We start from the raw sequence: 14,571 nt of genomic DNA, 5'->3' as shown, positions 1-14,571 counted from the left end.
CAGTGTAGTGATCGCTGGTGTGGTTCATCAACCAATTAAAGTCTTCAGTGGAGACTTTATCCAGGATTTTTTCACTCTGCTAGTCAGTCAAAGAGCGATAAAATGCAATATTTCGAGTATTTATGTATATTGAACAGTTAAAATATAAAACTTGACAGGTTATTCTACTTTTAAATCATTAAACCTGACTAGGATTTATATTTTCAATTATTTAACAATTATAAATATGTATCACTTGTAACATTGCAAACTTTCATTTATAATTGTATAACTGTTATACATATTTGTAATAAATAATTTATTCAGATTCGTTTTGCCTTATTACATATCTCTTTCCACATTCTTAAATTCTCTACACAGGGTAGTGGGTTTAGGAGGAAACAACATAAATTTAATATTAGGAAATTTAATTTAGTTAATCCACAAATTAGTTAATTTGATGAAGGGTAAATTAGCTGGCGCCCGTATTTTGGTTTGCTCAGGATCTCTATCTGGTTTTAGTTTCTGACTTTATGTTTTATCCTTTCCGCTCCCATTCTTTCACGCCCAAATTATTTCAGGAAGAAAGCTGCTTTAATTTTGTTCCTTTTTCTGGCTCTCGAATCTAACCTTCTTTGTGTCTCTTGTTTCTCGAGCTTACATAGCCGGTGCTCTATTCTTCTTCGTTTCTCCTTTCCTATTCTATACTTTCTTTACGCTATTTCAAATTGCATAAAATCTTCGACTATCTTTCTTTACAAAGAAGAGTTTAGTGTAGCATAGATAGATAGATAGATTCAATGAGCCATTTTCAGAGCTATTGTTGTCTCTAATCCTAAAATAAATTCTATATTCTAACTCTTTTTAAAATATACATGTAATAGTTTGTAAATTACTCTGGAATTGTTAGACTTTTGGGAATGATATATATTTGTCTTCTAAAACTAAGAATGTGATTGTGTTCCTGCATAGACGTACTTTTTAGGAATGTCATATTGAATAGGAATTACAACGATTTTCTGTAACTCATTGATTAGAAAGTCCGGCGGTAGAGTAGGACATACATTGAATAGAACAACTCGTTCCGCTGCTGTAACTAACCTTCTTGCTCTGACAATTTCACCTTATATTTCTATTTGGCTGATTATTCATAAAATCATCCACTATTATTTGTTTATCGTTTAAGTACATACATAATATGCGATTATTAGGTACCTAATTAACAAAAGATTATATTTTTGGTTGAAATTTATTTCCCATTGGAAGAAGGTGGTCTTGATGTTTGATGTTTTCCAAGGCACTAAAGATAATTGCCTGTTCCTTGGAGGAAAATTGCAGTTTCGATCCTGCCGAAGAATATGTTTGTGAAGAGTTTATTTGACTTTGATGTTTTTGAATTGTAGATTGTTGTTTGATTCCATTTCGATAAATACGAGTATTATGTGAAAAGTAAATTTGGCCCTGCACAACTGCTAAAACAGGTAGTTATTTTGCTGATAAAACTGAATTTGGTTATTGACAACTATAACAAACAATTTTGCAATCTAGTTGACTTTATATTACTTTAACTGGCTATTATGTAAAAGTTTTACACTTACACTTTATGGATATATCATTGAAATTCAAAATATTCGAAGCTCCCATTGAATAAAAGATTACAGTTTTCGATGAAGAAGCCAACTCCATCTAATTTAACTACTTAAAACTATTATTTTTATGTGAGCAAAATAGTTTATCAATTTTAAGTTTGATTTTATGACAGTGTCAAAATGCTTTTATCTTCCTAAATTTGCAACCCAACAATAAATTTAGCAAAGTTCGTTCCCACACTCGAGGCATTTCTCCAATAAAACCATTTAGGAAACAACACTTGCCGCTCGATAAATTGCCGAACTATTACCAGGATTCGTAACATTATAATTACAACAAGTACTTGTCCAATTACTCAGGTAACTTCCTAGTGTGCGATCTCCAAAGTTGAAGTGCATTGCATTAAATTGCAGTCGCCCGGAAGACGGATCTATTCCTTATTGTATTAATCTGCTACAAACTGAGACTAATCAATACAGGTAGTTTCAATGTTCATGCAAGAGATATTATTCCAATACAAAATAGGTTTTTATTTTAAAAACGACTTTTTTTCAAAATTTAGTGCAAACTGAATATTGCACATTTCTTTCGCCTTATTACATGTCCCATCCATCCAAGACTTTGCTTTTTTATTTCTCCGTATATTATTCTTAGATTTTTTGCTCGAAACGTTTAAGCAGTTCTTGGTTTTTGAAGTTATACTTCTTTACGCGCGATATGAGGGTGAATTTTTATATGTTAGAACCTACGATCCCGGCGCATGTGCATTATAACTTTGTTCTGATTGGATGTTCAAATGACATGTCAAAAATTATCCAATATGGCATCTGTAGCGCAGCTGTAGTTTGGACGGTTGACGGTTTGGTTATGTATGGTTGTTGCGTTTTAAAATTTGTGGGAAGAGAAACAACAAAGGTTAGTTAAATAATAGTTATACTGCCTTTTTAAATAGTTTTCATATTATATTTTTGAAGTTATACTTCAAAATGTTTTAATTTATGTATGTATCAGTCCAGAAAAAGTGTGGAAAGAATATATTAGTGTTTTTAAATATATTTTTCTACAAACGTGTTAAAAATGCAATTTTTAGGACTCCATAGGAGCGTTAAAAATGCTACTTTAAGGCACTAGTGCTTTAAAAATTTTAAGGCACTGCAGTTAAAAGTGAATTGTCAAATTGTGAAACGTCAAAATATTTATATTTCATTTATTAACATTATTATTAATAATACAATTTGCGCAATTTGAAAAAGGTGGTATAAAAGGTTTTTTATTATAATTTTGTGTCTTTGGATTTGTCTTCCTTGGGCGTAAAATAATAAAACATCTATTTTTATATTTCACTTGTCACCGTGATGTATAATCATGTATATCTGAAAGATAAGTAACATGCGGCTTGATGGCCTTGTTGGTAGAGCATTGGACCAGAGATCAAAAATCGCGAGATTGCGGGTTCAAATCCCGGACGATTCATATTTTTTCTTTTTTTTTAATATTTGGCATTGTTAAGTTTTGGTTCATTTTTGGTAATTGTTGTTAATTTTTTGTATTGTAACTGTTAAGTAGGTATATTTATTTTGTTGAAATTATATTATAATAGAAGTATAACTTCTTACGTGCGTACAAAGTACACACACATTCTTTTTTGTGTAAGTAACCACGTCTTTACTCCATATTATGTTAACATTTGTCTTATTAGTGTTTTATAGATATTTAGAAGATCACTTTAATTTTTTTGAGTATTTTTAAAGATATCTGTCTTCTCAAGCCATAGTAATATTTATTGGCAAGCACTATCCTTCTTTTAATTTCTTTGCTAACTTTTTTGTCTTTAGTGAACAGCGAGGTAGGTATATGAAGGTATCCACACCTACAAGTTACAAATCGTCAATGATTATTCTTCTAAGTGCCCGAGTTCTTGACCAAGACAACACATACAGGGTGTTTCATTAATAATTGTCCATATAGTAACTGGAGAAACCTTAGCTCAAAATACGGAGATTTAACCTAAAACACTTAAATAAAATGTGGTTCCTTACTGAGTTACAGGGTGTTTTATCTAAAAATTTAATAAATATTTTTGCTCAGCATTTTAAAACTATTCGACGTATCCTTTTCATACTTGGCAGGAAGTATAGGTACTTTATAAACTACTAAATATGTTAAACAAACGTTTCTTGATATTACCAGAGGCGTACGACGGGGGACAGTGAATGATTGGCCCTTTCCAAATTCTACGCCATTGGCGGAATTGCTATTTTAGTTCATTTTTGGATTCTACAATACTTTCTATGAAGATAATATACTCTTCATTCGTAACGATAAAGTCAATAGTTTTCGAGATCTTTGAAGTTAAAAATGAAACGATACGGTTATTTTGATTAATGTATTGTGTCGCTTCATTTTCAATTTCAAATATCTCGAAAACTATTCATTGTATCGTTACGAATGAAGAGAATATTATTTACATAAAAAGTATTGTAAAATCAAAAAATTCCACTAAAATAGCAATTTCGTCAGTGGCGTAGAATTTGGGAAGGGTCAACCAGCCACTATCCTCTGTCGTACGCCTCTGGTAGTAGCTAGAAACGTATATTTACCTTAATTTAGTACGGTGTACATTACCTTTATTTTCTGCCAAGTATGATCAGGATAAGCCAAATAGTTTTCAAGTACTGGGTACAAATAATTTTTAAATTTTAATCATATCATAAATTAATCAAAATAACTGTGCCGTTTCACATTTAACTTCAAATATCTCAAAAACTAATCACTTTATCGTTACCAATGAAGAGTAAATTATCTACGTAGAAAGTATTGGAGAATATAAAAATGGCACTAAAATAGTAATTCCTCCTGTGGCGTAGAATTTGAGAAGGGCCAACCATTCACTATCCCCTGTCGTACGCCTCTGGTAGTAGCTAGAAACGTTTGTTTATAACAATTTAGTAGGTTGTATAGTAGTCGCACTTTCTGTCAAGTATGAAAAGGATACGTCGAATAGTTTTAAAATGCTGAGCAAAAATAGTTTTTAACTTTCTAGATAAAACACCCTGTAACTAATTAAGGAACCACAATTTATTTAAGTGTTTTAGGTTAAATCTTCGTATTTTGTGCTAAGGTTTCTCCAGTTACTATATGGACAATTATTAATGAAACACCCTGTATATTTGGTTTTTTGGGCAATTATATCTAGCCCCGTTCTCTATGCAGATGCCTTTAATGACCGTAATGCATCTATCATAGACTCTGTGGACCTAGCTACGATATTAATAGAGAATCCCCGAATTGGAAAATTATATAAAATATTATTTAAGAACTACCCAAAATATTATAAATAAGTCTGGCTAATTAGTTTATGCCAAAGCCAATTATAAATAAAAAAGGACTACCCAAGAATCTACCAAAAATTATCATCTAAAAGAGGCAAGAGTCCACCAATTATAGTTTCAGGAGTGCAAAGGTTTATCGACCAAGTGGAACGAAGGAGGAATCTGGTTACTGAGCGTTGCTATTATAACCTCCTTCTTTAACAATGTATACAACAATGGTGAATAACCAGATGGGCTAGAAATTAGCCACAATTATCTAGAAATAATATTTTGTACTATTTCCAGAACATATAAGGATAAAGAATGTACCTACTATTGACTTCAATTGACTTCTATTCATCATCATCATCATCATCACGTAGCGCTACAACCCTGGGTTGGTCCTGGCTGACTGTACAACTTTCTTTCAATTTGTTCGGTCTTCCATCAACCTAGGGTCAAATGGGATGTTCATTTTTCGGAGATCTGCTTGGATGTTATCTTTCCATTGCATTCTGGGACGTCCGAGTGGTCTTTTGATTGTAGGAATCTCCTGCCATACCAGTCTTACAAGTCTTTCGTTATGAAGTCTGTGCACTTGGCCTGCCCATCTTAGTCGCTGTGATTTAATTTCTTGGACAATATCAGTGTAATTGTACAGTTATTTTAATTCGAAGTTGGTTCTGATCCTATACTGGTTTGTGTTAATATCGTGGTGAGGTCCGAAAACTTTTCTAAGTATTTTTCGTTCAAAACATCTGAGCTTTTCTTCGTTGGAATTGGTCATGGTCCACGTTTCGCAACCATATGTTAGTACAGGTCTGACGATGGATTTATAGATTTTGGTCTTGGAAATTCAGCGCGAATAGACAGCGATTTGCTGATTAAATTCTGTCTTTTATTTCTTGAGTAACATCATTGTCAGCTGTGATTACGGCCCCCAGATATTTAAAACGTTGTACTCTTTCGAAATTGAAGGTGTTGACCGTCACATTTTGTCCTATCCTGTCTCTTCGTGTCGTTCTATTTATACACATATATAGGGTGTCCCAAAAGTAGTGGAACAGTCGAATATTTCGCGAACTAAACATCGGATCGAAAAACTGAAAAATACGTTTTCAATCATTTTCAAAAATCTATCCAATGACACCAAACACCAACCCCCACTACACCCCCTGGAGGTGGGGTGGGGGGTAACTTTAAAATCTCAAATGGAAAACCCTAGTTTTTCTTGCAGATTTGGATTCGTTACGTAAAAGTAAGCAACTTTTATTCAAGACATTTTTTCGAACTGTGGATAGGTGGCGCTATAATTGGGAAAAACGATTTATCCTGATACCATAGGTAAGTTATAGAAACGGTCTAATATCTCGAGAAATACACCTCCAAATGAGAAACCAAAAAACAGATTTTTAATATTTTTCGAAAACCTATCGACAAACATCAAAAATGACCCTCCAACCCACTCCCTGGAGACGGGGTGGGGGGTAAATTTAAAATATTAAATAGCAACCCCAACTTTTTATTGCAGATTCTAATTCGTCATGAAAAATTAAGAAACATTTATTCGAAACATTTTTTAAAATTGCTGATAGATGGCGCTAATAAATCGTATTTTTTCAATTAAAGCGCCATCTATCAACAATCCTAAAAAATGTTTCGAATAAGTGTTGCTTAGTTTTTCATGACGAATCCGAATCTGTAATAAAAAGTGGGGGTTGCTATTTAAGATTTTAAAGTTACCCCCCACCCCACCTCCAGGGGGTGGGTGGTGTTTGTCGATAGGTTTTCGAAAAATATTAAAAACCTGTTTTTTGTTTCTCATTTGGAAGTGTATTGCTTGAGATATTAGACCGTTTTTATAATTTACCTATGGTATCAGGATAAACCGTTTTTCTCAATTATAGCGCCATCTATCCACAGTTCGAAAAATGTCTTGAATAAAAGTTGCTTACTTTTACGTAACGAATCCAAATCTGCAAGAAAAACTAGGGGTTTCCATTTGAGATTTTAAAGTTACCCTCCGCCCCACCTCCAGGGGGTGTAGTGGGGGTTGGTGTTTGGTGTCATTGCATAGATTTTTGAAAATGATTGAACACGTACTTTTCAGTTTTTCGATCCGATGTTCAGTTCGCGAAATATTCGACCGTTCCACTACTTTTGGGACACCCTGTATATTTCGTCTTCTCTTCATTAATCCTCAACCCTACTTGGCTTGTTGCTCTTTCCACCTTGTTGAAAATGGCTTTTGTGAATAGGATGGAGTCTCCAACGAGATCAATGTCGTCTGCGTGTGCTAGTAATAACTTGGGACCTTGAACCGATAGCAGTTCTGTTTTTATTTCGGCTGACTTCATGGCTTTCTCTAATACAAGGTTAAAACGTAGTGGAGATAACGCATCACCCTGTTTGAGTCCACTGTTGATTTTGAAGCTGTCAAATAGTTTATTATTTACACGTACTTTTAATATTCCAACCTCCATACAGACTTAGGTCATCCGAATGAGTTTCTTTGGTATTGATAACTCCGCCATGGCATTCCATACTTGGCTTCTCTCTAAGCTGTCATATGCCTGTCGAAAGTCTATGAAGAGATTGTGTATGGATCTGTTATACTCCCATCCCTTTTCTAGAAGCTGTCTCAGTGTGAATAGTTGATCTATTGTGTATATGTTTGCCCTAAAAGCGGCTTGATATTCTCCTAGGACATTTTCAGTATCAGGGGTTAGCCTAATAAGAATGATGTTTGAAAGGATTTTATATGCCGTCTTTAAGAGTGAAATTCCTCTCTAATTCGCCTATTGTGTTTTGTCCCCTTTTTTGTGGATGGGCACTATGATGTTTTTCTTCCCTCTTGCGTGTATCCTTTCTCCTAACCATATCTGTGTTATTAATTGGTGGATTTGGCGATGTAGTGTTTCTCCACCATATTTCAGAAATTCTGCTGGTATCTCGTCCGTACCCGGCGCTTTGTTTTTTTAGCTTATTTAAGTCCTTTCGGGTTTCACAAAACAGGGATTTTCGACGGGCATGTCTGCTGTTATATAGATCTCTTCTTTGTGCTGTTCTTCCTTTATGATGTTTAGAAGGTCCCTGAAATACCCATTCCATTCTTCTGTTAGTTCCTTATCGACTTCTACTGGCTTATATTAACGCATATTGACATTTATTGACTTCTATTGACTTCCATTAACTTCTCTTGACTATTTAATGAGTCACATAATCAGAATTGTAGAAGTTTTGTATGTGTTATCGTGAGTTTGGTTTTCGAAGATGTATGTACCTATACATATGCTTTTCTACGCTTTTTTATTACAACAAATTTTCTTACAAAAAAACGTTCAATTTTGTTAATATATTTACATATGCTTTATAGACTTCGAGAAAGCCTGTGATAAAGTATAATATACATTTCTATTTAAATGCTTGAACTTTTAGTCTCAACTAGAAGAACAAACTCTTAAAGAGAAAAATTCTTGTAAATATTGCAACAAAAACATTCTTAATGTTTGATGGATATAGTGTCGATCGTTATAAAACGAATCACCGAATTTTCCTTCCAAAATGAAGATATTTTTACATATCCTTATTTAACCATATTTTGTACAAACTATTGAAACTGTAGATGCAAAATATTTTTAATTCTAAATTAAGAAGCCTGATGTTCTTTTGTGACGTTTTTTCTGATACAAATTTTATTAACCTTGAAATAACACGATTTTCAATAAGCTAGACTTACTATTTTATTTTCCTTGAAAAGCAAAATTTTTTCTTCTCTGTAATTTTCTTTTGAGACAACCCTTATTTTACTCTAGTTTGTAACCTTAACGGGAACATGGGAAATTTAGCACTACTTTCTACTGCGAGAAGAACGGCCATGAATGTTTAATAAGTTGCGTTGAGATGGAGGCAGGAAGTCATTAAGTGAAAGCTTAATTGAAGAAGGAAGTTTCTTGAGAAATGTAATAGTTGCTTGGATGTGATTGCTGTAGGTACATTAATAAAGAAATGTGAGTTTTAATCGTTTATTTTTAACCAGTTATTTATTGTCGACCTAATAGGTACTATTTGTTTAGAATTACAGGGTGTACAGTAGAATTAAAACCAAAAGATTTTTCCTTTGAACCAACTAGGTACTATATTTCTTATAGCATTTTCGTACACATTTTCAGGTAGAGGATTTTGGGGCTGGAAGGGAAGAAAAACAAGATTCTTTTAATTCTTGGATATTGTCGACTTATTTTGTAATTGAGCCAGAGACCACAAAAGCAACGGGACCAGATGAAATAGTGAGTGATAATAAAGTTCTTCGAAAGCTCAGGTAAAAGATCTCTGCTTCATCTTTTTAATAAAATATATGAAACTGGCTATATGTATACCAACGGATTGGCTGCTTTTGACTTTTGTGACGGTACCTAAAAAAGCAAATGCGACAAGATGTAATGACTACCGAACCATCAGCTTGAGTCATGTGTTGAAGATATTTTTACGAATTTTGCACTCTAGGATGTACCAAAAAATAGAAGAAGAACTTGGTGATACACAGTTTGGTTTCCGCAATAACCATGAAACCAGATAAGCACTATTTAGTATTCAGGTTTTGGTACAGAGATGCAGAAAAGTCGGACATCCGGTTTATATGTGTTTTATTGACACTGAGAAGGCCTTTTGTCGAGTAAAACATACTGCAATGACTGTGATTCTTCGAACACGGTACATGAAGAAGAAGCCAAATATAAGATGAATGTCTCAATTTTTAAAACTTAACGATTCTTTTAATATGAAGCTTTTGGTTAACTTCCTCTCTGCTTGTTTATCCACTTGTGCTGTTGTAAATGTTAAAAATAAATAAAGATAACAATATTGTAACAATTATATTAGAAATTTAGCAAAATACTTACCCTATTTGAAACTACTTCTGCACCCTGTAGTACCGCATCAGTCACAGTTGAACACAAGTCTACATAAATTTCGTCTAATTCCTGAAACAAGTAAATTCATTTAATGTACAATATGTTGTAAACTATACACTTAAACATTTCACCTTAAGAAGCTACATCATTCTTGTGTCATCAAGACGGAAAACGCATTCCAAGATTGCAGCTTAATTTTGAATACTTTGTCGAGTTATTTGGCACACATATTCGTAATTAATATAGAATGGCGGTACAGAGCCAATTTTGTGAAATATGTAAGAATGTAGAAATTATTCTATAATTTAATCAAATATTACAAAAACGAGTCTGTACCGCCATTAAGAAGAACAAAAAAATACACTTTCTTCAACTGAACTTTTTTATCCCATGCCTAGAATTTGTGTCACATAGGAATTTCTAAAATCGATTATCTATAACAAGAAGTCGAACGTAATTGACTGATTTGGCAATATAGAGAAATAATCACCGTCATCACAATGTATATTTATCACAATATTGTGCCCTCGTCTTTGATGTGACACGTACTTACTGCCGACGCACTGTTTCCAAAGGTTCGCAGAACTTTCGAAAAACAGTGCGGCTACTATCTCTCGAATTAATATTGATACAGTGTCATAACTATCCTTAAGGGGGGTCGAAGGGGTTGAAATCAATATTCCAAACACATTTTTTTGAAAATATGGTAGAATTATTTTATTTATAAATTAAATAGGCATATTCAGTATAATTCATAGATTACTCAAAAAAAATTCAAAAAAAAATACTGAAAAATAAGCCAACGGTTGCAAAGACACCTCAAAATATAATGAAGTTTGCGGTGGACATCAGAACTCATCATTGAATCATAGTAAACAAAAAATTCAAAAAGATTTTATTAGCTTATGAGTTTCTCGAGGTAACGCTGTCAAGCTTTTTTAGTTTTATCTAATTTTGACTTTTTGATATCACTAAGAAATCCAAACAAAGACTTTTTTTTGGAAAAAAAAAAAGGTGAAAATCAACATATTTATTATTGTTAAACAAAAAATAAGCATAATACAAAACTATCTTGACAGAGTTACCTTAAGGACTGTCTAAATAAAATGTATACAAAATTCCAGGTGAGTTGGTCAATAGTTTTTGAGTTACAATGTCTAAAGCCCGAAAAAAGCAGTTTTGAGAAAAATGCGTTTAAAGTATTGTCAACTTTTATTTTCAATTTCTTTTTTGTCTCTTAAATGGTGATGCACATCGAAATATGTTTTTAAATCGCGGAGTAATTTACAAAAGAAAATAAGAACAGCTGTTGACCGTTTCTCACTACGCTCAAGCGCGTTGGTACGAACTTGCTCTAAAGAGAGTCGAAGTTAGGGAGGTAGGGAGATAGTGTTAAATAGCCCTAGCTTCGATTCGATTTGCAGCAGGTTCGCGCCAGCACTCTTGAACGTAGTGAACAACGGTCAACAGCTGCTTTTATTTTCTTCTGTAAATTACTCCGCGATTCAAAAAGATATTCCGGTGTGCATCATTTTACGATTTGAAAGACAAAAAAAGAAATTGAAAATGAAAGTTAACAATACTTTAAACTCGATTTCCTCATAACTCGTTTATTCAAAGGCTGTAGAAATTTTAGCTCAAAAACTACTTGACCGACCCACCTGGAATTTTGTATATATTTTCTTTAGACATTGCTTGAGGTAAAGCTGTCGAGATATTTTTGTTGTATGCTTATTTTTTGTTTAACAACAATAAATACAGTAGGGAAAATGAAAGAATACCCATGAGCGGACATATTATAAAACACTGTATTTTCCTGGCACTGTGTCACACAAAAAATTGGCCAGCGCAAGTATATGTAATAATTATTATTACATGTATTGCACTGGACAATTTTCTTTGTGACACAGAGACAGGAAAATACAGCATGTTTTATATGTTCGTTCATGGGTATTCTTTCATTTTTCCGACTGTATGTTAATTTTCACCTTTTTTACCAAAAAATTCGTTGTTTTGAATTGTGAGTGGTCTAAAAAAGTCAAAATAAGATAAAACTAAAAAAACTTTACAGCGTTACGTCGAGAAACTCATAAGCTAATAAAATCTTTTTGAATTTTTTGTTTACTATGATTCAATGATGAGTTCTGATGTCCACCGCAAAATTCATTATATTTTGAGGTGTCTTTTAAAAATTTTCCACCGTTGGCTTATTTTTCAGTATTTTTCCTTGCATTTTTCTTGAGTACTCTATGAATTGTACTGAATATGCCTATTTAATTTAAAAATAAAATAATTCTACCATCCTTTAAAATAAAATGTGTTTGGAATATTGATTTCAACCCTTTCGGACCCCTTAAGGATAGCTATGACACGATTTTGATAGGCAACCCAGGCTAGAAATATTTTTCTATGTATGAACTATAATTAAAAAAATGTTTCATCCGGCAAGTAGATGGGTACATTTTTACCTCCTATTCCTATTCGGATCTTAGACTAATACATTTGATGTAGGTATATCAAAAATAGCTTAAGCAACAATGTATCGATCTAGAACATTTACAACGAGAGCACGATGACCCGAATTTACCTAAACAGCTTAAGGATACTGCTGAAATATACAGAAAATGAAGACCAACTACCATAGTCAATCAAGATAACCAGATAGTGCTAGGTGAAAAAGAGAAAACTCATATATGGGAAAACTAGATCCAGGAGCTCTTTCATGACAAAAGACTTATGAGTGAAGTTTATACAGACACTCAGTTTATACAGAAGGGCTGACTGGCCCTACAATTACTAAAAAAGAAATGGAAAAGGCAATATTATATTCAAAAAACAATAAGATACCTGGACCAGATGAAATCCCTTCAAAAATACTCAAACTACTGGATGAAAGGGGAATTTCAGCACTGCATAAAATATTTAATTTTATTTATGAAACTGGTTGCTATCCTCAAGAGTGGTTGCTCTCTACATTTATTCCCCTACTCAAAAAAGTCAATTAAAAAGATGTGAGGATCACAGACTCATTAGCCTGAAGAGTCACACTTTAAAAATATTCTTGAAAATACTACATCAAAGATTATAAAAAAAATGTGATTGGGCCTCAGTGATTCTCAGTTTGGGTTTAGGCAAGGTTTAGGAATAAGAGAAGCAATAGTAGCAACACAGGTGTTGGTCCAAAATTGTTACGATCACAGGAAGGACGTATTCCTGTACTTTTTAGATTACGAGAAAGCGTTTGATCGTGTCCAACATCACAAATTAATGCAGATCCTCAAGAAGCTTGATATAGACCAAAAAGACATAAGATGTATTAAAAACTTGTACTGGTATCAGGCAGCACAATTAAAAATAGACGAGTCTATATCCAAACCCATACATATAAGAAGGGGTATTCGGCAGGGATGTGTGCTTTCCCCTCTTTTATTTAACATTTATTCGGAAACCATATTTCAAGAGTCTTTGGAAGATGCAGAGATGGGAATCAAAGTGAATGGAGTATTGATCAACAACATACGATATCTGATGATGCTGTCTTAATATGTGACACCATAGCAGATCTTCAGCAACTTGTCACTATAATCGGAGAATACAGTAAGCGAATGGGATTAAAGATTAATACCAAAAAGACCAAATTCATGATCATCTCCAGAAACTTGGATGCATTTGAAAACTCCACCATAACATTGAATACTAGGTCCATTGAAAGAGTGAGCAAATTTAAATACCTGGGAACGTGGCCTTTTAAAGACTGGGCATCGGACAGGGAAGTAAAATGTCGCATTTAGCAAGCTCGACAAGCTTTCGTAAAATTCAGGAAGGTACTGACCTGCTCAGAGTTCGACATTACAGTGAGACTAAGGTTTACTAAATTCTACGTGTGGTCGGTGCTGCTATATGGCATAGAGGGCTGGACACTCAAAACGAGGGATATAAACAGAATAGAAGCCTTCGAAATGTGGCCTTATCGCCCGATCCTAAAAACACCATGGACGGCGAAAGTCACAAATATAGATGTCCTTAAAAGAATCAACCAAGAACGCTAGCTTTTCGAAAACATCAAGAAAAGAAAAACGGCGTATTTGGGTCACATCATGCGCAACGAAAAATACCAGTTCCTGCAACTTATAATCCAAGGTAAAATTGAAGGCAAGAGAGGAATAGGACGCAAGAAAATGTCCTGGCTCCGAAACATAAGGCAATGGACAGGGATTAACGACATACAATCTCTGATACGCATTGTAAGAAACAGAGAGTTAATGGAAAATACGATCGCTAACATTCATTAGTGGATTTGCATTTGAAGAAGAAGAAGAATATCAAAAATGTTACATTAATTACATTAGATGATAACTATATAGTTCATCGCCCGGTTTAGTATATCGCCCATGTTCAAGAATTTACAAAACTTGGGAATAATACACCAGATGTCAAATGAACACACATAAACGCAATAAAACAATTATGATATGAAACTAATAACAATATTAAAAATGAAGATTATGGGCCCCAGAAAATTGGATTATCTTTGTCCTTATTGGCTGCCTTGGTTAACTTACAGTTCCAACTTTTTTACTGTTTGAATTCCGGTATTTTCGAGCTTCCTTTTTTATCGTACTCTCAACCTATTTCGTCTTTTATGTATGTTACTTTAAACAATCATCTATTTATATTTTTTCCGTTTGATCTTTGCCTTTTCAGGTCCATTTTATTTTTCTCCTATGTCTCTCTCCATACAGTTTTCCTTTAAAGTGCAGTTAGTGAGTTAAAATAAG

The 14,571-nt window shown here is 33.5% G+C and overlaps 1 protein-coding gene across 7 annotated transcripts in view; it reads right to left on the bottom strand.

Annotated features, from left to right (window-relative positions):
* The window catches only part of LOC114324758 (uncharacterized), a 1,163,158-nt gene that overhangs the window by 398,262 nt on the left and 750,325 nt on the right, over positions 1 to 14,571 (bottom strand). For all 7 annotated transcript variants that reach the window (XM_050646138.1, XM_050646134.1, XM_028272597.2 and 4 more), the window contains one exon: positions 9,782 to 9,862. In XM_050646138.1, coding sequence (XP_050502095.1) covers positions 9,782 to 9,862 — 81 coding nt within the window. The remainder of the gene's footprint in view (positions 1 to 9,781; positions 9,863 to 14,571) is intronic.

The sequence above is a fragment of the Diabrotica virgifera genome, chromosome 3, assembly GCF_917563875.1.
Source record: "Diabrotica virgifera virgifera chromosome 3, PGI_DIABVI_V3a".
NCBI lineage: Eukaryota > Metazoa > Arthropoda > Insecta > Coleoptera > Chrysomelidae > Diabrotica > Diabrotica virgifera.
Note: the sequence above shows the minus strand (reverse complement) of the source record. Positions and strands in the feature narration are given on the sequence as shown.